The 22952-nt window shown below is 42.7% G+C and overlaps 1 protein-coding gene across 3 annotated transcripts; it reads right to left on the bottom strand.

Moving 5' to 3' along the window:
- Nucleotides 1-1106: 1106 nt before the first annotated feature.
- On the bottom strand, nucleotides 1107-21449 carry CUNH4orf54 (chromosome unknown C4orf54 homolog). 3 transcript variants are annotated; one of them, XM_036227670.1, is made up of 4 exons: nucleotides 21307-21449; nucleotides 20910-21042; nucleotides 13119-18568; nucleotides 1107-5753 (listed from the first exon to the last, which is right to left on the bottom strand). In XM_036227670.1, exon 3 carries the CDS (start codon nucleotides 18535-18537, stop codon nucleotides 13156-13158), a length of 5382 nt encoding a protein of 1793 aa, XP_036083563.1. In that variant the 5' UTR covers nucleotides 18538-18568; nucleotides 20910-21042; nucleotides 21307-21449; the 3' UTR covers nucleotides 1107-5753; nucleotides 13119-13155. The 3 variants fall into 3 exon arrangements, with proteins under 3 accessions (XP_036083563.1, XP_016014518.2, XP_036083562.1); XM_016159032.2 differs by lacking the exon at nucleotides 21307-21449 and having other exon boundaries at nucleotides 20910-21063; XM_036227669.1 differs by lacking the exons at nucleotides 20910-21042; nucleotides 21307-21449 and adding an exon at nucleotides 19373-20020.
- Nucleotides 21450-22952: the final 1503 nt, after the last annotated feature.

Genomic DNA, 22952 nt, shown 5'->3' with positions numbered 1-22952 from the left:
AGCTAAAGAACAGAGGAAGCAGAGGATGAAGAGAAGAAGAGAGCTTCAGTAACAAGGAGTGTGGCTGAAGCATGAATGGACTCAATCACCTGTGAAAATTATCTTGTGCTAGAGATGGCATGGTGCTAATTAAGAAGAGGTATGTAAGTAGTTCAGGCTTAAGGTGTTTGCTAATGCAACAGGCCACCACATGATGGAGCACCTGCTCAACTCCATCCATGTACCCTAAACCTTTGGCAAACTCCTGCCATGCATATAATCTTGAGTCAGGAACACTCAGGATTGAATGAGTGTACTGCAGTACAATCTACTGAGGTAATGCAATGCAGAGTAGAACAGTGCACACTTGAATCAAGATGGGGAGTGGAATTTGAAAATTCTGGAAACAAGAAACAGGAGTTGGAAGCTACAGGTGACTCAGGAAAGTGAAAGGCCTACAACTGCTCTCAACCTTCTTTCTTGCCCTATCACCACCAACCTTGGACATATGTGAGGAATCCTGGATGTCCCTCTTTTAGGAATGTGGGTTCAAGTATTTTTAGGGTTTCAATCTTCAGATTTACAATGACTCCAGCTGACTTATGGTTGATTTAAGGGACCTGTTATGGCATTGATCCTCACTGTGCAGTAGGTCTCCCAAATGTGTGTCTCTTATATTTAGATTTCAAAGGGGATAACCTCGATGACTTTCCTGGGCCTTGGTGTAGATCCTCAGGGAAATCGTCATCTAGATTCGTCTTTGGTGTCCATGGAGTACCACACACCTTGGTTGATGTTTCTCACAATGCAATTAGATTCATTTGGTTGGTCAGGTAGCATAATGTGGGTTCGGGGAAAGACCCATCCCAGACTTCTGACCTCCAGAACTGTAAGATAACAAATTTGTGTCATCTAAGCCACTGAGTGCAGTTACTGCAACAGTAGAAAACTAATACGACCTGGATGTGAAATATTAGAGTATTTTAGTTAAATGAAGGATTCAAGTTAGAAAACTGAAGATGAAAATGTTCAAAGCTAATTAAACTAGCTTTTTTCTAGTTAAAATAAAGACAAACAATGCACATTTTCTTTGCAGTTACTTTTACTGGAAAAAAAAAAACCAACGACGAAACATTTTTGTTTTTAAAAGAGTTGAAATAAAAGACCATTACACAAGATTGCATGATCTCTTACAAATACTGGCAATTAAGGCACTTAAGCTAGTGTCACCGAATCGTCATCTAAGTAGTTTTCTCCATACACAGTACACTGACAATGTAATTCTCAGAGCTTTTGGGCTAGATTTGCAGTCCCACTGGTCAAGCTCACTGCATTCCATAATTGAGTCACATCAGACCTCAGGTAGGAACTCTTCTACCAAGATTTCTGTCTTGAGAACAGTTCAAATTTTCACATTCTTTTCATTTACCACTGGCTTACTTCAGAGTCAGGGGTATAATTCAGCGTTATCCAATGTCTTTCTCCATCATCACACAATTTACTTTCCTCTATTTAGGACATAACTTACTCAGTCTTCACATTCTTTTCAACCACCACTGTCTTTACTGTATAGTAATATGATTTAAATGTAAATACAGAGACCCACATCTTCAAAGGGAGAGGCAAAAAGGACAACCTGTTAAAAAATAGATTCAGGGACTATAGGTAATTCAGGGAGCCCTTGAAAGGACTTTCTGCCATTAACACTAGCCTGTAAAAGCAATTATGAAACTTTTAAAAAATAGATATCAAATTAGATGTGTGTGTTTTATTCTGCACCATTATGAATTAAATAGAAATAAATCTAATAATATATTCTAGTTGCAACATGAAACGATAATGTTAACAGCTTACAAATACTTCTGTGAATGTTGAGTTCTCTTTGGAGACACGAGACATGCAAGCAAGTCCAATTTTCAGAATTCTCCCCTGGGTCTTGTAATCACATGTGCCACAAATAAACATGCTTTTTCCCCACCAGAGGACCAGAGTATGCAATTCTGATTAGATTCAAGCTCAAGGTACAATTTAGCAAATGCTACATGCTTTATTAATGATTTTATGCACCTGTGAGGTCTACTAAGGACCAAGAAGTTAATTAAGAATATAGAAACAGTCTCTTGAAAATATATATCATATCTATATGTATATCTCCTTAGAAATTACATTAAAACCTAACAGATTTTATAAATTTGACTTTTATAAGTAGTTTTCTAAAACAAACCTACACATAATTTTTCCCCTCAACAGTACTGATAAGATACAGGGCACCTTTTTCTTTCAAGTATTTGGGTAAAATAACATACCCTGAGAATTTGGGGTGCAAATCTACACCTTGTAAACTGTAGAATGAAACTCTTCAAGCACCACATAGGAAAAAGTATACCATGGTAGTTTTTTAAACACAGAGACTATAATTGAATGTGTTTTCTCATGCACATATATATACTTATCATGAGAGTATAGTCGATCTACTTAGGAATCAATACTGTCCTGCAGTCCAAAGTATTATTTCAGGTAGCATGAGCATTCAATTCGTAGCAAACACATAAAGTATGAAAATAATTAAAATGCATTAAATCTCTTTAAGAGGCAAGTATGACAGAGTCAAATCTGAAATTAAGAAAAAGAAATTTATATCCCTGGGCATTTTCTAGTAATATAAGGATGATTTTGAAATGTGTATTGACATTTGATATTTATGTCAAAATATAATTTGTTTTAACTTATTTACTCAATGATACATAGAAAGCCATATACGCACAGACAGATAGAGACATATACAGACATACAGAGAGCCTGTAAGTTAAATCACTAACTGCATATCTGGGCTTTATTTAATCCTGAGGGCAATTTTAGTGAGTGTTTCTAAGAAAATATATCCTGGTGAATTAAATTTTCATACTGGTTACAAGTGTATTCAGTTTTCCAAAAACAATTCAAATAAAGCATATTTCAACCTGAGCATTTAACCAACAGGGAAAAAGGGGTCTAGATTTCTACACACGGTGCCCTGTGGTTCCTCTGGAAAACTGAGTCACACATGTAACCCTGAGAGAAAACAGCAAAAGCCAGACTCTGTCAGTCTAATTAGATTCAAGCTCAAGGTATTATTTAGGAAATGCTACACGCTTCGCAAATAGTTTTGTGTAGTAAAACATAAAAGGATAGTTCACTAGCTAAAGGGAAATTGTTAGAATAATAGTTTTATGAATTGGAAGGTTCATAGACTCTTATCCCACTTAACTTTGAAGAGCACAACCTTCATTCAAATATCAATGAGACCTCAAGACATAATAAAATAATGACAATGAGGATTTAGATTTACCTCATGTCTTTAAAAATGTTCCTCTCCATCACTTGAGGTAATAAATGGCCTAGCAGCTTTGTATGGTTTGAGGAAACAACCATAAAATTATCAATAGATGATATCACATTCTTAGAATATTATTTTAAGGTCATATACTCAATCACTTAGACATTTAATACACCTTTGACAGCTCCTCAGAAGATGTGGCCTCTCTGATAAAACCAACAAATAAAAAGTTCTCCTTTCTTTCCTAGTTTCTGTCGTAGTTTACCTCAATGTGAGAACGCAAGGCTCAGATCTGCTGGTAATAGATAATGATAAACGGCTTATGGAGCCCCCAGAACATTGGTAGGTAAAAACATTACCACATTTTCTAGGAAAGAAATGTCTCTTTTTTTGAAGAGCTGGCAAGCAGTTGACTATTCAACATGACCACTGAGTTTTCCTAAAAGTCACACATAGTTTTAAAACAGTCTTGGTAATTCTGGTACTACCCACCCAAATGCTATAAAAATTTCACCAGATATGTTCAAATCCTTGAGAATTCATGGTACTGTTTTTGAGTATTATAGGTTTGAGACCTTTGAAATTGATTCTACTGTATTAATTCACTACTAAGCGACTTCATACCCAGCCAATCTCTACTGAAAATGAGGATGAGCTGATGCCGTAAGTAGCTCTCCAGTGCTGGAAAACTAAGTAAGTTCTGAGGTGAAGCTGTTGATGTCCTTGGGTAAGAAGACCTCTGTGACAAAGGAATAATGCTTTCACTAATATGATACAAGGTCGTCTCTTCCATACACAGAGGCTGCTTCATATTTCATGTCTCATAGAGGTTATCATTTCATTTCATAGCTCATCAGCCCAATGATTGACTAAATTGTGACCAGAGCTGACTATTTCTCTCTCAAACCTTTCCTTTTTTCCAACAGTTTTTTTTTTAATAGAAAAAAAATTTTTAAGGAAGTCCCCAAAAGTGAAATTGAGTTATTTTTCTAAAGAGTCTGAGATAGGAAGCATAACTACAAAGTAATATGATTACATAAATCATATAAAAATCAGTCTCATAGTTTTTCATCCACACCTTCGGTCAAGAATAGGATAAAATTCTGTGGCTTCAAGAAGCACATCTTAAGCAGAAACCAATTATTTATGACCATTAAAATCAAAACAAGCCTTTTTAAAAAATGACCAGAATGCGTTATCTTTGAACAAATGAGTAAGTAAGAGAGTCTTTAAATAGGAAAGTCTGAAAGAATCTTCAAGGTATTCTTTTTTTAAAGTAAGAAATGATCCAATGTAACATTTGTCAAACATATTGACACACATTAATTCTGACAAGTTAAATATTTATCTACAGGACTATTTAACTCTTCAAGACTCACTGTGAACACTCACTAAAATAACCATCAGAACTGGGTTACAACTGAGTCAGTTTTGAATGTACATGCAAGATTCTGTGATTTGGATTCTCAGTATTACTTAAAACCATAGGGAGCAAGTGATGTACTCCTAGGTTACTGTTATTGGTATAGCTAGGGCTGGAGAAAATCAGAGCCACTGAATCAGAGCTTACATTCTACTCTATCACCCCAAACATGTCACTCTTCAGATTCCAAATAATCTGTGAGAGACAAGAGTATGCAATTGTGGTGGGAATCATTGAAGAAGACAAAAAAAAAAAAAAAAAAAAAGGTTATACACTCATAACAAAGTTTGCATTACTAGAGGGAAATAAATACTTTATACATTTCTGAGACTAAGGACTTAATTTTAAATGCAATTATGGGCTCTTTGGTATTTTAAACCATTCTATTTTAAGACAACAAATAGTGTCATGACATTGTACAAGTGGGAAAATTAAAGCATGAAAGTTAAAACCACTATTTTCATAATCAAATCTGAAATCATGCTAAATCCAATAAAAGAACATGTAGAATATAACCAAGAGAATGACTAGGCTTGGCTAGCATATGATTCAAAGTGCAGATTCATTATATTTAAAATCCAGGCACATGCTATAATTCTGTCAGCTAGTCCTTATATATTCCAAGAAACTATAAGGAGATTTTTGATCCAAATTATCAATTTACTGGCTTGGTTTATAAAAGAACCAATCCCATTCTGTTGTATGGTCTGATTGAACTATGAAAATACTTAAGGGATTGTTTGTCTAGTTAAAAGAAGGAAAGATGAATAGAAAGCTTATATACTGTATTAAAGTATAAAAAGAAAGTTTTACAGAGGAAAAAGATGCAACCATTCGATCAGCCTAGTAAAACTAAAATAACACGAAGTGTCTTAACAGAGTTGTTCAGGAAAATATAGAAACTTACACACTTGATTTATAAGAAGCAAAAACTAAGAATAATACATGTAGAAGAAGCTTTTCAGATGGATTCTTAGTGCTATTATAATGCAGTCTTCAGATTAAAGAAGAGTAGTCCATCTTTCTGTCTTGCTCCTATAAACAAACATAGTCAAAAACAGATTGTTAGTGCTAAAGTAAATGTCACTTTTAAAAAAGCAGGAATAAAGTCAAACACATTTGATTTAACTATTTGGCAGATTTCAAAATTAACGATGATGACATTCACATTTTAAAAAGTGTTCGCAAATATTTCTGGACTTACTAAACATTATACTGACTTTCAGAAAGTGCCAAAAGTGGAACTTCTCTGTGAAACTTGAATCTAATCAACTATATAAAAATGATTGAGTTAAATATGTAGTTTCATTGAAATCGTCCACAGCAGGGCTAATAAATACATTCCTAAAATATCATACATAAATGAAACTTAGTTTGAGTTAGTAATCTAGTTAAATGAGTGAACTCTATACTGAGAATTCTTGTAAAGTGAATGATCACTATCTAAACTATGTAGACTTTCAAGTAGTGCATTTCATTTAAAATGAGATATACTGGTTAGAACTTATAACTTAGTTAAATCCATTCTAAGACAAGCATTGATATGTTCAAAAGCTTACTGAAAATTAGTTTTTTCTGTAGATATCTCTCTATGCGTAGTATTGCTACTAAAATTGCCTAAGGAACATGTTTTTTAACATTTAAGAGCTGATACTTGAATATAATATTATGAAGACAGAAATAGAGTGGCCTACAGGTAATATTTATGAGAGATTAAGAAGACTCAGTCATGTGAAAAATAACCTTCAAGAAGTATCAAATAACAGTTAAATAATTGATTATATGCAGAATAGCCAGCAAGGGATATTTTAATCTCGTCATCTAGAAATTGAACCATTAAATATATGATTTAAAAAAGAAGTCTATAAGAATAATTATGGTTCATATGTATATATTTTATGTTTATTTATTTTATTCCTTTGTAATTTATATTAAGGAATGACCTTCAAGATGAAAGGGACAGTTGTGGGTTTAGAGACTCCTCATTGGCTAACTTCAAGTTTCCTATCTGAGGACATATAAAGTAACAACAGGAAAAGAAAATATAATTAAAGGGGAAGAGAAGAAAACAGAAGACTATGAAGAATCATTTCAATGCAACCCAGGGATGTAGCAACAACTCAGGTTGAGTCCCATCATGAGGCAAGATTTGCAGACTCCCTGAGCAAAGTAAGAAGACACAGAGGAGAGGGAGGAAGGATGGGAGGAAGTGGGGGGCAAGGGAGTGCGGGGAGAGAAAGAGAGTGAAAAACAGTAAGGAGGACCAGGGGCACCTCAGGACAGAGAGAATAGTCTGAGAAACAAAGGAGAAATCTGTTTACGCTACCTACTGGGGTCACTTCAAGGATCCATGGTCTAGACATTGCCTTTCCATTCATTCACAGGGTATCACTTCTGTTTTTGTTACCTTGAGGGAATTTTATTTGAAATCTTGAAAATAATAAAGTTGCTCTAATTTCTATTAAGGATAATATAATAAAATCACCAGTTTAACCAATCGGAAGATCATGAAGGAATCAGTTAAAGATGAGAGGGGCGACTACACTATGTCATCAGGCAGTTTGGCCTAGGTGACTTCCCATGATTATAGGACCAGAACACATGACAGTTCAGCAGGGATGCTGGGTCATATTTTGCCTTGCTCCACACAGGGCTGTGCCCAGACAGAGAGGAAAATCATCACATGCAGCTGGCAATCTAGGCCCACAGTTGTATAACGTTCTGGAAAGCCTTAGGGGATACTAGAGTACTCTGACCCAAGAGATCAGACAGCTCAAGAGGGACTGCAGAACTGTGGACATTGCCTCCACTTTGGGGACATATAAAGCAATCCTGGATTCAGGCCCCTGACGCTGCCCTAGGAGTCTGCAAGAAGGGCCAATTTTCTGCTCTGGTGAGGGCCCCTCAGAGATGAGGGGTCTGAGATGTTTATGGTATTATCGTCTGAGGCAGAGTGAACTCTTATTACATGCCATGAACTATTTCATATGTCTTTTGTAATGGTTTTATAATTCAGTCTTCACAACACTCCTGCAAGGTGTCCCCATTTTATAGTTGAGAAAACTGAGGCCCAGAGAGGGCAAGTCGCTTTTCCAGAGTAGTAAGAGTATTAGAATTTGGGCCAGATCTGCCTGACTCCAAGGTACACATACTTGTACTTTTGTCAAACCACCCGGCTCCCCTCCAATTAAAATGCATGAACCTGTTGGCAACCAGAGGGGATCCCACTCTCAGGAAGACATCCCACACCCATCCCTTACCACATACACACAAAATTACCCCACCACTGAGAGCCCCTAGAAGTGCCGATGCTGGTTTAGATTTCTATTTGGGGCATAAATTGTTCTGATAACTAAGGACAGCTAATTTTTTAATCGAAATAAAAACACACATGGAAGCTTTGTATATGCTAGACATTACCAGATCCTGGCTCAGTTTCTTACCTTATTCCTTTTTCTTTTTCCCAAATGAGGGAAAGGAACAATTCACAACAAGGAATTGAGACCTGGAGGGCAGAGAGTAAGAGAAGGGCAAACAAGGGACCATCTATAAGAGCACTGCCAGGGAGCCCAAAGGGCCATGATTTCAGTTAATATGTTGATTTAGGACAAGTTATTTCTCCATTCATCAAAAAAAAAAATCAGGTGGCATAATGATAAGTCTTGGTATATAATAAATAATTAACACACATTAGCTACTACTTTTCAGTTTTATTAATTTTATAGAGGGCAGAAAAGAAAATAATAAAAGCAATGAAATTGTGGAGAAAGGCATAAAATTAGGAGCTGAGGAAAGCTCCTAAGAGATTTCCAAGAAAACAGAAAAGGAGAAAAGAAAAGGTAAAAAAAAAAAAAAAAAAGACATTAAGAAGATAAAATAAAACAGCAGCCATATATAATAATTGGGAGAGGAAGTCACAACCAAGGGGAAGTTAGAAAAATAAAATAAAAATAAACTAATTATTCAGGGATGTAATTATGGAACGAAGTGAAAATGAAATGTCTCCAGTCTTGGCCTCTCACACAAAGCTGCAAAACCCATGCGGGTGAAGGAACTGGCAAGGGGAACCAGCTCTTTAAGTTGACCAGGGTGTGATAAAACAAACAAACAAAAAGGTGAGGAGAAGGGAAGAAGCAAGGTGGGGTATTAAGCTAAACCAGCTTGAAGTGAATGGGAAAGGAGAAACCACAATAAGGAACAAAATCATCAAAAATAAAAAATAAAAAAAGCAGAAAGTAAATAATCAGAGAGTAAGGGAAGTGAACTAGTGGGATAGACTCCAGGGAAGAGGACCACCAAAGAAGAGTGGCCCTGGGAACAAAGAGTGGCCCTGGGAACAAAGAGAGAAGGGGACTGGTGAGCAATATAAGAGAAGCAAACTGAGAAAAGATTAGTATAAGGTGATTTGGGGTTTGGGTCTCCACTCTGCCCCAAAGGGACACTGACAGGAGAACGGCCACTTAATCTCTCTGAGCTCTAATTTCCTTCTTCAATTTTGACACAAGAAAAAGGAGTTTGATGATCTAAGGACCTGACTAGAGTCCCCTTAGAACACTCTACAAAAATAGCTCTCTTAAATCCAGCCCCCTCTCTTTCCACTTCAGTTGCTGGCTTACAGGGCTCTATTCAGGGAGTAGAAATAACACCAAGGAGGTAAAGAGAAAAGGAAGACCAACATGGAGGAGCAACATAAAGCACACTCAGAAATCAAGAAACAAATGGATAAAGTCCTACAGAAAAGAAAAAAAAAAAGGACGTCCGAATGAAACAAAATGTCATAATACCCACTGCATAGCAGGCACAGTGGTAATTAAAGGGTTTTTTTTGTGTTGTTATTATTACATATTTATTTTATCTTTATGCTCTTGTTAATATTCCTTAGTATCAATTCTCAATTAAAATGTTAAAACAAAACTATGGCACCCAAGTGGGTAGGCAGAGAAAGCGTGAGAGTGAATATATCAGAGAAGGAAAAATATAGCTACATGCCTGCAATGACAGAAAACTAAAAGAAAAATTATCAGATTGTCAAAGGCCTCAAAGATCCTTTGGAGCTGAGACTGTTCAAAACAAAAATCGACAAGCAATACAAGCCTAAAACAGAAAAGTCCTAACAAAAACGTTTCGCAGCTGGTGTGCCCAGCCTGCTGGTGTGTCACATTTGGGTTCCTGTTGTGACTATCTGGCCACTGGGCTACTGGTTGTAAACTGCCTCATCCATTTATCACAATTTGTTATGTCATTACTAAACAATAATAAAATAAATAATACTAATTATCTACTTAAAAGTAAAAAAGACCTACCTATAAAAGCAAAACTAAAGGGAAGTTCATAACAGAAAAATTAAAACAGCAGCTGATTATGCTCAAATACATACAGGAGGAGAAAGCAAAGCTCCCTGTTACAACGTGCAGCTAAAAATAGATGATGAAATACTTATTATTTGAGCTGGAAGGAATCTTAAAGGTTAAGACAGGACTTGAAAACTGGTTTTGAAGCTCTGTGTGTCCGATGTGTGTCCTTTTGGTGGAGCGTAGGCTCCTGGCCGATGGGATCATACCAGGTCACGTGGGGGTTTAGAATCACTGCAGAGGACACTGCAGCCAGTAGAGTATAAACGTGTAATTCATGTTTGTTGAATGAATGAGGGAATTAGTGCATTTCATTCAATCATTCATTTTACAAATGTCTGGAGAGGCAAAGAGTGTCTTGGCTGTCAGTTCAGATCTCACGGCACTCCTCTGCCATGCATCCTATCAAGGAACACATAGAGTGGCCCTCAGGGAGCATAGTGTGGCCCAGGAGCTAAGAGCCAGCTCCCCAGGTCCTGGCTCTCTCTCTCTCTCTCTCTCTCTCTCTCTCTCTCTCTCTCTCTCTGGGGACCTCAGCAAAACCTTTTTTTTCTAAGCCTGTTTCCTCTCTGTGAAATGCTGTGATTGAATCAAGTCGTTTATATGATTTAGTTCTAAGAATGAAATAAAACCCTACCTTACTTCATGGAAAATCTGTGGGACAAGTCTGGTTTTCAAAGGAAATCTTGAACTGAAAGAAGCTTCCAAGACTTCTTAGAAGGACCATTCAGTCGAGTATCGGTTGATGAACGAGTGTGTACAATGTAATTTTTAGATATATATGAACAATCTTTAAAATTTTTTTCACACAAGGAAAAGAACTACACAATTCTTTACGTATTTGACTTTTCATTGGAAAGTGGCATAGAACTTTCGGAAAGGTGCGTTTTAAAGGATTTTTATTAGTTATCTGAATTTTGATAATTAGATTTTTTGCCTGTATACAGAAAACTAATCATTGGTTCCTCACTAGTCTCTTTAAATTGTGAACCCAGCTTTTGCCTTCTATCTTTAGGGTTGTGGACTAAAATAAAGCTTGTGCTTTAAAAAAAAGGAAAACTTTCTAAATAATCACTGTTCAAATCTTGAACACTATAAACTCTGATTTCCATTTGTGTCGAATGGGAGCAACTTCAGGCTCAGCAGGCAGGAGAAAGGCCAAAGGTAGCTGCAAAGGGGACAGTACAGGAGCTTGTGCCTCGTTCCTCCCTCCTCTGCACCTTGTGCTCCCTTCCCCTTGCTTCTGCACCTCCACAGCTCACACAAGGGCCTCACAGGATTAGCTGCTCCCAAATAGCCTTAGTTAAAGATACCACCTGTCTAGAAGATTAAAAGGTTTTTGTCCAGAAGCTACTCTTTTCCTTCTGCAAAACTAATTATCTGAGTCTCTTCCACATGCATACTAATTTTTTCCCTTATTTTCTATATCGGACAAAAGACGCATTATTTATTTTTAATTCCCCCACTCCTCTCCGTAACTGTGATTATATACACTGTGCCTGTTGCAAATTCTTGCAGAAAAATAATGCAAATCATCTATTACTAGACTGTAAGTAAAACAAGGCTTGTGCTTTCACCTGAACTCTTAGAGAAAGACGTAAGGATTTTTGAACAGTGGCCTAATGTTGTCTTGCAGTCCGATAAGTGTAATACATCATAACAATCCCTTAGTTTAAAAGGGGTTTTGTAAGTTGTAATACACTGTTATGTCACCTGATATTCAGATACATTTTGAGTAGATATTATTGACATGTAAGTGTCATGAGTGATACAGAGTGGGTAGCCTAAGAACATGCAGCCCAGCCGCAGCTGATAAGAAGCTGTTATTCTAATCAAATGATCCCACTTCCTAATTTAAGGCTCTTTCATGCACAATGAAACAAATGTTCTTCTGTTCTTTTTCAGTTCAGAAAAAAAAGAAATGGCTTATTTCTTCTATATATGCATAGAAAAGGTTTCTCTCTTTTGGTTAGGTATAATCTTACCAAAGAGCGAAAGTCCAAGAAATATTTATAATGTCAACCCTTCCTAATTGGAAGAGAACAGAAGAATGAGGGGTAATTTGGCATCAGAGTGCTGTTATCTTTGTGCTCATATCTGAAGTTTGCCCGTCTTACGTGTGTGACCTGACGTGTCCTGGTTCACTTTTCCTATCAAGTTCCATGGACTGTATTTACAGCAAGGATTCCTGTTGTCAATTTGGATTAACTCAGGTATTACAAATCTATTTTATCTGATTTCCTTCAGAGAGGGACAAGTGGAATTTGCTTCTTTTCTGAAAGGAGAGAATGCAGATATGAAAATGAGTGCCTTGTAAGGACTGCAGGCTAAGACTAGTGGATTCAGTCTAAATGAACGAAATCAAACACAGCAACCCCTCTAGTAGATGTCAAGCCCGTGTGTGTGTGTGTGTGTGTGTGTGTGTGTGTGTGTGTGTGTGTAAGACATCTTAAAGACCTTAGACTCATCTAAGAAAAAGTATTTGGATCATCCGAAAACAAAAACAAGAGCTTAAAAAATACAGCCTTTTTGTTTAAGAAACTTCAAGAGGAAAATGTGGAGGGAGATAAGCTTTTCTACAGATTTTAGAAAACCCCCATAACAAGAAAATGTCAGCTTTTGATTCTCCTTACTCCTGAGGAGTTAACGGTGTTCCCAGTGCTGTCTCAGGATGTTCTTCCTGTCTTCTGTCACTGAGGCTCAGGAATAGATTGCAGCTCACTCCATAAAATCCAAACCAGGTTTTTGTTTCTCTCCCACGCCAACCATCACCAAAGGCTAACCTGACAGATACATGGTTCAATTCCCTCCCACTCATAGGTGAGAAAAACACCAGGCAATTCAAAAGAGTCAAAGGGAGAAAGGCCACAGAGGTTGAAGAGTGAGGAAGCTAGGCAAGAAAATTAGCTCCTCAATAATTTGAATAGGATTTTGTTCTAATCTTCCAAAATGCCCATTTCTAGATAGTGTCCTCTGCTAAAAATCTGCCACTTAAACACAAAGAAATAGAATTGCTCTTAATCCCTTAAATCATCAAAGTCACACTCACCAGCAGCTGTTCTGTCCTGCTTCCTGATGACTGCTCATCATCTGTGTTCCACCACAAAACTCATGGTGGTGCCATCAAAAGAAGGGGGGGCAATGATCCTTGGCCCCAGGGGCTGCGAAGTGATGCTGATGACAGGCTTGCCATGCAGCTGGGCGAAGCCCTTGGCCCCCACGAGCTGGGATGTGGCTGCCGGGGCAGAGGAGGAAGAGGAGGCGGGAGACTGACCAGAGGCTGTGAAGTATGGGGCCTCAGTGAATGTCGAAGCTGCCTCTTTGCTGGGAGGCTCTGTGGCCATCTGAGAGAGCTCACTGCTCCCTGTAGAGTGAGCAATTGGTGTGGGCTGCAGGGTGTTGGCAGGCAGCACGGTGGGCAGAAATCCAGGGTAGATCATGTAGGTGGGTCCATAGGCACCAGGACTCAGGGCTAAGGGAGGCACAGGGAGGGACACTGGAGCCACAGCCTGCTGCTGGGAGGTCATGGGTACATCCACATACTGCCCTGTCTCAGGGTCAAACAGTCTCCGGGTCATGGGCTGTACCGGAGTGTCCACCAGATAGTACTGGCCAGTCGTCACATCCAGGAGCATCTTGCGCTGGGTCTGCTGAGGCTGTGGCTGCTGGAAGGGATCTGTGGGGACAGGAGCTGCGCCTCCTGGCGCTGGGGCAGGCATGCCAGGTGGAGAGAAGCAGAGGACCTGGGGCTGGGCCCCCTGCAGGGTGAAGGGCAGCGGCTGTTGGTGGTAGATGGCAGTGGGAGGATGCTCTGGGTTCTGTGGCCCTGGAGGGGCAGCTGCTGGCTCTCGTGGGTTGTCCGGTTTGGTACGCCAAGCTGGACGGCTAGTTCCACTGACCTGGGAGCCTTTGGAGCTGCTGGGGACCTGACTGCGGGCGCTCAGGGGGGGCAAGCTGCAGAGAGTGGTCGCTGAGGAGGCTGCGGCCCCCTCCCTTCCAGCCCCGGGCCTGCCTGGAAGCTCCCCAGCTGCAGAGCTTCCTTTAAGGGGGATAGTCAGATAATTCTCACAGTCACTATTGTTCTTTTCCAAATTGCTGCCATTTTTCCTGTTGGTCACCTCATCGAGAGGTGCCCTGGTGGCTGGAGAGATCTTGAGGGACCGGAGCCCCTGAGACTTGATGCCCTTTGCTGCCGAAGGACTCTCTGGAGAAAGCCCTTGTGGGAACTTGCCAGCAACACCCCCTGTTTTCTGGGCGCTGCTGGCACTCACTGTGAAGACATTCCGGTTGCTGGGGAGTGGTGGGAGGGGCTGCAGGGGCTGGGTTCTCTCCACATCCTTGTGGACTGGGGGGATATAGAGGGAACGGGGCCTTTCCCTGGCCAGGTTCTCAAAAGCAGCAGCTCGAGCAGACACACTCTCCGAGCTCGGATTGGAGTTTCTCCGCTGCAGACGCTCCACGGGCGCCCCTCGCAGGACCACTCCGCCCTTGTTTCCTGCGCTCTGCTCTCCCGCCTCACCCAGGCGTTTGGCCAGCTTGTCCGGGTCCCTCTCGGCAACCCCAGCGCCTTCCCTCTCCTCACTGGCAATGAGCGACAGCACGTGGCTGTCGGTCATGATGGGCAAGGGGTCGCTTTTGCGTTTCCACTCGTTCCTGTCGAAGCTGTACAGCTCTTCCATGGACCTTACGGCTGCAGTCAGCTTCTCCAGGGCGTTTCGAGATGGCTTGGGGCCTTTCCCTTCCTCCTTGACCTCCTCGTCCTTGGCCTTCTCTGGGGTCTTCTGAGCAGAAGCCTTGGAGACAATCTTGAGCACAGGCAGGTATGAACCCTGCTCAGGCTTATTGGGGGCAATGGTGGCCACCGGCAGCCTGCCAGATGCCCTGTGAACCAAGACTGTCCCTTCCAGAGAGGAGGAATTCAAGCCACTGCTGCAGCCACCTTTGCCCAGGCTCTCCCTCAGCTCTCCGTTCATGCTGTCTTCTCTCTGGTTCACCACAGCCTGGCATGTAATCACCATGGGGGAGAGGGATCTCGAGCCACCAGCTGCAGGAGCCAGCTGCCTGGGTTTAGGCCCCGTCAGCCCCTGCTCTGGGGTCACACTGCCCTTGTCACTGCTATCCCCTGACCCTTTGATTAGTTTCCTGACATCTCTCACCTGGTGGAGGGGTCCCTGAGCCTTGGATTTGTCTCTGACATCTCTCACCTGGAACTGGGGCACTTTTTCCAGGTTGTCCCCCCGGAAGAGTTTCTGCTGCACCCTGCTGTTGTCCTCAATGGTCCTGAGGAGGTTAGAGGCGCTGCCACTGGCCAGTTTGGGCGTGAGCAGCTTGGCAATGTTGAAGTCAGAACTTGGCTGCTGCACACTCCCCAGCCGGATCTTGATTTCCGGAGCCTTGGGCCCGATGGGGGCAGTGGAGGTGGCCTGGGCAGCTGGGTACTTGGTGGCCTGTTTCCCTGGCTGCGTGTCTTTGGGCGTCTGCTGGATGTTGGGGACAAAGAGACGAGACATGATGGTGGACTTGCTGGCAGAGATCTCCCCGAGATCAGCCCTCCAGTCGCCCCCTTTGGGGAGTTTCAGCTTCCCAATGGGGGCTTTTTCTTCTCGCTTCTCGGCCTCTTTCTCTTTCCACGATCGGAATGCGCTGTTCTGACTACGGAGGAAGATGCCCTTGACAGTCTCTGATGCGCTCTTTTTAATTTCACACACTTCTTCTGTGTGTCCATCGGCAAAATTTCGGCTGGAGCCTGCATTGCTCTCCCGAGGCGCACTGGCTTTGAAAATTGGGGATTTAGACCCGGCTATAGACCCCTCCCCACCGGGGTCTGACACGCTGAGCACCGTGTACTCGGAGCTGGCCTCCGAGTGGCGAGAGCTCTGCCTCTGCAGGCACCGCTCCCGCTGCTTCTCACCCCCAGGGGCGCCCTCTAGCTCCTTGGATGTGCTGGAGAGGCTGTGGTGAGATGTGTCACTGACTTCTCCCCTCTCCATTTTAAACTCATGTTCCCGCTGCATCTTCTTGGAGATGACATTTTTGAGCAGACTGGAAGCAAACTTGGACTTCTTCTGGGGGCCCTCCGCACGGGAGACAGGTTTGCTGCTGTCAGAGGTCTCTGAGCCGTCGTCTGTGTACACTGACCCGGGACCTTTGTTGGAGCCTTTGGTGGTCTTGCAGGGCCCAGTGGCTGAACTGGCTTTGCTCTCACTGCGAAAATTCAGAGGCTCCAGAAGGGTGACCACGCGGGAGCCAGTCTGGACCTGCTTCTGGAAACACAGAGGTGTCTCCACGTGTTTGATTTCCCCCTCAACCTTGCTGACCACGAACTCCAAGGCCTTGGTCTGGGACTTCCTGGAGTGGATGTAGAGCTGGTCTGCAGTCGTCCTGGCTCCACCGCCCTTCCTCAGACCTGCGGCCACCGAGGCCGCACTGCTCCTGAGCAGGCTCTGTTCCACCCTGGCTCCAACACCTCCACATTTTAGGTCCAGGAAGGTTGACCAGCGTCCGAAGCCGACTTCAGAGAGCGTGGAGGACTCCCGAGAGCTGATGTTCAAAGCCTCGAAGTAGGGGTAAGCGAGGCTCCGGAAGGCACGGGAGGTCAGGTTACGCACCTCTTTGTCCGCATCGTCCAGTTCACTCACGGCACTGGAGGCCCCGCTGGAATAGTCCACCAGCTCTTTCGCCCGGATGGCCCCGCACCGGGTTTGCAGGCGAGCGGGAACAGCGATGAATTTCTTTGCATGGTCCTGAGCCACCGCTGCAGCCGGGTCTTGCTTCAGTGAACTTGAATTGTGTTCAGCAGCTGTAGAGACACGGAGGCTCATGTCGCCTTCATGCTTGGCAGCATAAATAATGTTTTGCTTTGCACGCACGTTGCTAGGCTCATTTATAGCCCGGGAAGTCGGTTTGATTGATAGGAGGATCTGGCTCGCTGCATTCCCACAGCTGCTTGCGGCGGCTGCTACCCCTGAAGCTGCCTCCGGGGGCTGCGGCAAGGGCTCAGGCAGAGTGGCAGTGCCAGGGCCAGTGGGTGGGGGAGTGGGGCCACTGTCAGAAGGGCCACTGCCCACTTCTGTGCTGCTGGTGTTGCGACCACTGCTGCCTGCGCTGGGGCGGGTGGGGTCACTGCTGGTGGGGCTGGGTGTCCTGGTGGCGTTGGTGCTGGGAGTGGTGCTGAGGTAGCAGCTGTTGTCCTCTTCAGTTGGGGTAGTGATGTCCCCTGGGGTCTCATCGCTGCCACCAAAGGAAGCATAGTCCACGAATGAATAGATCACGTTGTTGTCCTCGAAATCCCAGCGGGAGGCCAGCCCCACGTCGAAATCCATGTCCTGTTCAACCTCGCTCAGCTGGATCTCGTGGGTGGTGATATAGTGAGGCTCCTCACTTGGAGGGGGCCCCCTGCTGCCTTGAGACTTGGCAATAATGTCTCTGCACTCTGTTCCATCTTCCCCGATACCTCCATCCGTGCCCCCTCCTGTTTTTTTTCCTCCCACTCCTCCCCTGGGCTGGCAGCTCACTGCACTCTCACCACTGTCACTCTCAAAGCCTAAAGATGAAGACGAGGTGGCCAGAGCCCCTGTCGATGTGGTGGTTTCATCCAACTTGGAAAGGCCATTTTTTGCTTTGTCCTCCAGGGAGGAGGAGGAAGAGGAAGAGGAGGAGGAAGACAAGTTGCTGCACTCCTCATTGCAGGAAAGTTGGGGTCTGGAGAGTTCCGAGGAAGCAGGATTCTCCTGCAGGGTTGGAGCCTTGCACTCTTGACCACTGGGTTCATCCTGGGCTTTCTCTTTGGGACTCCTGGAGGGCCTTTGATCCCCAGATGAGCGCTCCAGTGTTAGTGTCACGGTCCGGGGACTCTCCTTCTGGACTCCAGCTGAAGCACACATCTCTACATATTTTGCTTCTCGCTGGGAGGAGGCTGATGGCTTGGCCAGTGGCTGCAGCTGCTGCTTTAGCTCCTGGCTATCTTGAGCTCCGCTCACCCGGTCCCCCACCTCCCCCAGTCTGGGCTGCAGATCCAGCTCAGGAGTGGCCACTTCCATTCTGAGCCCTCGCCTAGGTTTCGGCAACAGGAGGAAACAGTGGTGAGCGCTCAGGCTGTCCTGGATCCCTCCTCGGCACTGGAGGGGCTGCAGAGTTGCCGGAAGCAGGGTCGCACGTGCCTGGACTGGCCCCAACGCTGTAGGCACCACTGACACTGCCGCCACCACCTCCCAGTTCTTCAGCCCCTGTGGCGAGGCCGAGACAAGCCTGAGGGAGGTGGGAAGGCTTCTGGATGGGGTGGCAGAGGTGGTCTGTGGCCAGGGGGCTGCTCCTGTGGCCGAGACTGTGGCCACCTTCCTGTAGTTGAGCTGTTCTGTCCACTTGTTGGCCTGGCACCGTCGGCCCCTAGGAGTCTGAATGCCATCAGCCACGGAAGGAGCAGCGTCTGTAGGTCGACCCCGGGACTCCCAGAAATGAAAGGAAAGCATGTGCTGTTTCTCGTGAAGCCTTGTCCCTTTCCTAGATGGGGCAAGAGTGGGTCACGTCATTCCAGAAATATTTTTAGTGTCTATTCCCTAGTTATAGTGAAGCCATACTTGAGGGTAGAGAGGAGGCTCTAAGATGAAAAGAGAAGGTTGGGGGTGTAGGAGGCATGTGGGTTCTAATTTAAACCAACCAAATGTCCTATGTAATCTATTATGGTGTTGTCTAGCAAGTATGAAAGTATTCTTCACTTACTGCCACTTTTACCCGCCTTGTTCTTAAGTGAAATCCAAATTCTGCATTGCATTGTGAATCAATTAAGGACAATCCAGAACAATTTCAAAATCTCCCTTGGAATATGGTAAACTTTGTTTGCCTCAAAAGCTATATATATTTTCTTCCTCTTTCATCTCAAATTAGATGCGCTCTGGTAATAAAACTTTTCATAGGAATAAAATGTTTCATCCCCTTTTCCCCAAAGTTACACTCTATGAAACATAATCTGTTTGTTTCAAAATAGGAAAATCCCTTCTAGAATCCTCACTGTGCAGACTCAAAGTACAAAAGGGCATTTTAAAGACTTAAAACATAATACTTTAAATAAACTTTTTATTATAGTGACTAAAAAGGAGAGTATGGGGTCAAAATTGACACTACTTCAACTCCCAACACTATCCAATCAATCTCAAAATAGTTCCCTAAACTAAAACTGTGACAAGACAATAAACCTCCAATTAAATATAGCCCGAGCTGCAGCCTCCTGATTCGGTTACACTGGCTGAACTCCAGACCTGTAGGGCACCAAGTCAATAGGCACGAAAGAACAACGAACACACTTACCCTTCATGAGTACAGTGTAGCTTGGAGGGAGGTTCAGAGAGGAAATGTGACCCGCTGGCATGCCCCATGGAAACAAAGCCAAAATCCCAGTTCACTGCCTCTGAGGTACATCCATTTCAGACAATTGAGTAGTTGTGCAGGTGAATTTTCCAAGCAACTCATATTGGGGTTCTGTGCTTGCTATCCTCAGGGCAGATCACTTGGGAGATCAGTGGAGAATCACAACTCTTGGTTTTGGTGTGATCTGGCCCTCATCATCTGCCAGGCCCAGTTCCACCACTATACATAGCCTATGTGTCACTTATACCGATTGAATAAAGCACTATTTTAAACATCCACGTTTGTGAAGAACAAAAATAACACCATTGACCATCCCCTTTCAACATGAAAGCCACCCCCACACAGAAAAATGTTCCTTCCTCTGGTTAGGCGTGGGGGTAGGTATGGAGTGGGAGCCTCAGATAACTGAAGCATTTACCTTCCCATACTGAGATGTAGACAACACAGCCCTCTCACTCTTCCCACAACAACTTGCTTCTGCCTATGTCATTGACATTAAAAACACAACACAAGGAAACACTGGAAATATCAAGTCTCACGATGTGTAAATGAAACCAGAGCATAAGGTGAAGAGAGTAAAAGAGAAAAGGAAAGGGAAAGAAACAGAGAGAGGGAGAGAGGGAGAGAAGGAAGAAGAATTTGCCAGTTTGCTATCAGTTTTATGATTATGGAGACCACGTTCGATGGCACAAAATCCTGGATTCTTAATGATAATAGAAAATTTTAAATAATGATGATTATAACTAAGACTTATAAGTGTTTACTATGCGCAAGGCACTATTTGAAGAATTTTTTAATGTGTATATATTAATTTTTTTAATCCTCATGACAACCTGAGTTTGGTAAAATTACTATAGTGACTTTATAGATGATGGGAAAGCTGAGTCACAGAGATGGTAAGTAATTACAGAGCAGAATTCAAACCTAGGCTGTCTGGCTCCAGAGCTTGAATGTTTACCACAATGCTACAGTGCCTTGCTGACTTCCATGCTCAAATACTCTCCATGGCACATTGATGCTCAGTTGGAAGGGAGCAATGCACCCACCAGGAATTTCATCTGCATGACCATAGATAAACCATATAACCATTTCCTGGTTTTCTTCTCTCTCTCTTTCTTTTTATCTTTGCTTTGAGACCTTGAACAATAAATCCCAAACACTATCTCAAGCACTGTGAGCCATACACACTTCATAACTGAATAGAGGACAGAGTTTCTGCCCACCAAGACAATTATAATCTAAGGAGGAATTTTTCCATCACTTTCCATATGGCCCTGTCTGTCATGACAACTTGATAGATTTCAGTAGTTCCCCCTGCAGCTGGCAAACTACAGCACTGGAAGGTCAGATGCATAATTGCTTAATGCCTGAAGTTCTGGAAACTGACTTTCAGAGTCTTGCTTCCTCCAGAGAGCACAGTCCTAGCCGAAGCTCCTCAAGAGACAAAGGGAGAGGTTATCCTAGAAGAGGTACTTACCTCCCAAATATCCGTGTGGCTCCTTTTCTCTTTTCTATATGATTCGATGCAAGCGTAGGAAAAAGTTTGTAGGAAAATCTTTTTCAAATAATATCAATTTCCAAAAAGTAGAATTCAATTCAAACCATAAATTCTGTTTAAAAATCAAACAAACAGAGAATTTGGAAGACAAATTAAATGATTTAAAAAAAAAAAAGAAAGAAAGAAAGAAAGAAAGAAAGAAAGAAAGAAAGAAAGAAAGAAAGAAAGAGAGAGAAAGAGAGAGAGGAAGGAAGGAAGGAAGGAAAGAAGGAAGGAAGGAAGGAAGGAAGGAAGGAAGGAAGGAAGGAGGAAGGAACTCACAAATGAAAAACAATGACCAATTGAAGGGTAAAGTGAAATGATTACCCCAAATTACCTGCCCTCTGGCATTTTCAGAGTTCCAGGCAGCATATGTTACTATGAGATAGGCTCAATTCTGTTGAAATAATTTGCAGACATTTGGTAGACATGGAGCCTTTTATTCCTTAATATGACTACAGTCATTTTTTTTACAGATGAACTCAGTGATTGCCTACCTGATCTCAACTCTTGAGCAATTAACAGTGACTAATGTCACAAGCATCAGCCCATGTTAAGCAGGCACACTTGCCAGACTAGGCAAGGTATATTTGGTAGATAACTTTATATGGGAATTCAAACAGCAATAAAGGAAATGACTCAGTGTCATTATTTTTACCTCTACAGAGAAAGTTTCTTAACATCCCCTGAAAGTCTTGTGGGATGTATCATAGTATGGAAAACTTTAACATGATTAAAGAAATTAGGAATTAAGACGTCTATCCAACAACTGGTAAAAGGGTATAGTTATACTTCAGGTTTCTGACAGTGGCACGATGTAATAGACAAGTAAATCATTCAAAAGGAAGAAAAGTTTATCAGAGGCAGACCACTAGATTAGAAATGAAAACATAGGTTTAAACTCTGACCCAAAGTAGGAGCCAAAGGGTGATACCAAACACAGACATTCTCAGGATTCTCTGAGTTAACAGGAGAGAGGTATTCTCTGATTACTTTAAAATTTGTGTAAGGCTTTCCATAAACACCTGCATACCTATTCTTTCACATCTATTTCAGCACACTTATGTGAAGGAAGCTTTTCTCTTGGCCACTGCTTAACACCCAGAGTGTGGCCCAAGTAGGCATACCTAAGAATTACATCCAAAGGAAAGGCACCGTATTATTTATATTTTGCTTGGGGGCACTAAAGAGTGTCTATTTGTTTAGTTATTAAAGTAAATGCTTTACATATTTTAGCTTGTTTAATCTTCTCAAAAAAACACTGTGAGAGAAATTGTTATTCCCATTTTATGGATAAAAAATTGGGGTTGAATGAAGACATGTAGTCTGCATGACTTTTCACAATTATGAAGGGCTGGAGCCCTGACTAACCAGCTGTGAGTGACTCAAGACCACACTTGGTGATCGAGCACTCAGCCCATGAGGTGGAGGTCACAGACTCATTCCTGCTGCTGGCCAATTAGCTGCTCTACAGCTTCAACCAGCTGCCTGCAAACAGGACCAGCTGGTCACCATGGAGTCCAAGGAAATGGAGTGGCAGGATTTGTGTAAAACTATCCTTGCAAATAGAATACAGCATGTACCACCAGGACAAATAAGTAGCACTATCTTCTTGTGCAAAGAAGAGCACATTATTGTCGACTCATGCCGTGTACATTGCAGACACAACCCCTTAACTATGCCCTTGAAACTTGGAAGGACAGGAAGGAACAATTCACCACCAGAAATAAAACTTTAAGACACTCAAGCCTGCACACAGAGGGCAAAGGTGATGCAAAAAAGGTTCTTTATTTTTCCCCTGTGAGTCAGGGTGTGTATCAAGCGGTTGCTCTCTCTGGCCTCCTTTCCTCCTCCCCTCCTCTCTCAATGATTTCATATACATTTCGCCCTCCTTTTCCTCACCCCCATTCCCCATCTCCTTCCTCTTGGCCCCTGATGATAATTTTCATCTGATTCTCTTTTGAGTGGTTGAGGTTTTGGTGT

Source organism: Rousettus aegyptiacus, unplaced genomic scaffold, assembly GCF_014176215.1.
Source record: "Rousettus aegyptiacus isolate mRouAeg1 unplaced genomic scaffold, mRouAeg1.p scaffold_m13_p_10, whole genome shotgun sequence".
In the NCBI taxonomy this organism is placed as follows: Eukaryota; Metazoa; Chordata; class Mammalia; order Chiroptera; family Pteropodidae; genus Rousettus; species Rousettus aegyptiacus.
Note: the sequence above shows the minus strand (reverse complement) of the source record. Positions and strands in the feature narration are given on the sequence as shown.

Excerpts from the sequence above, each read along its gene's own strand:
- CUNH4orf54 (XM_036227669.1), bottom strand. The coding sequence starts at position 19,440 with ATGGGGCATGCCAGCGGGTCACATTTCCTCTCTGAACCTCCCTCCAAG. Across the intron at positions 18,569-19,372 it reads CTACACTGTACTCATGAAGG|GAAAGGGACAAGGCTTCACG; the intron begins GTAAGTGTGTTC and ends TGCCCCATCTAG.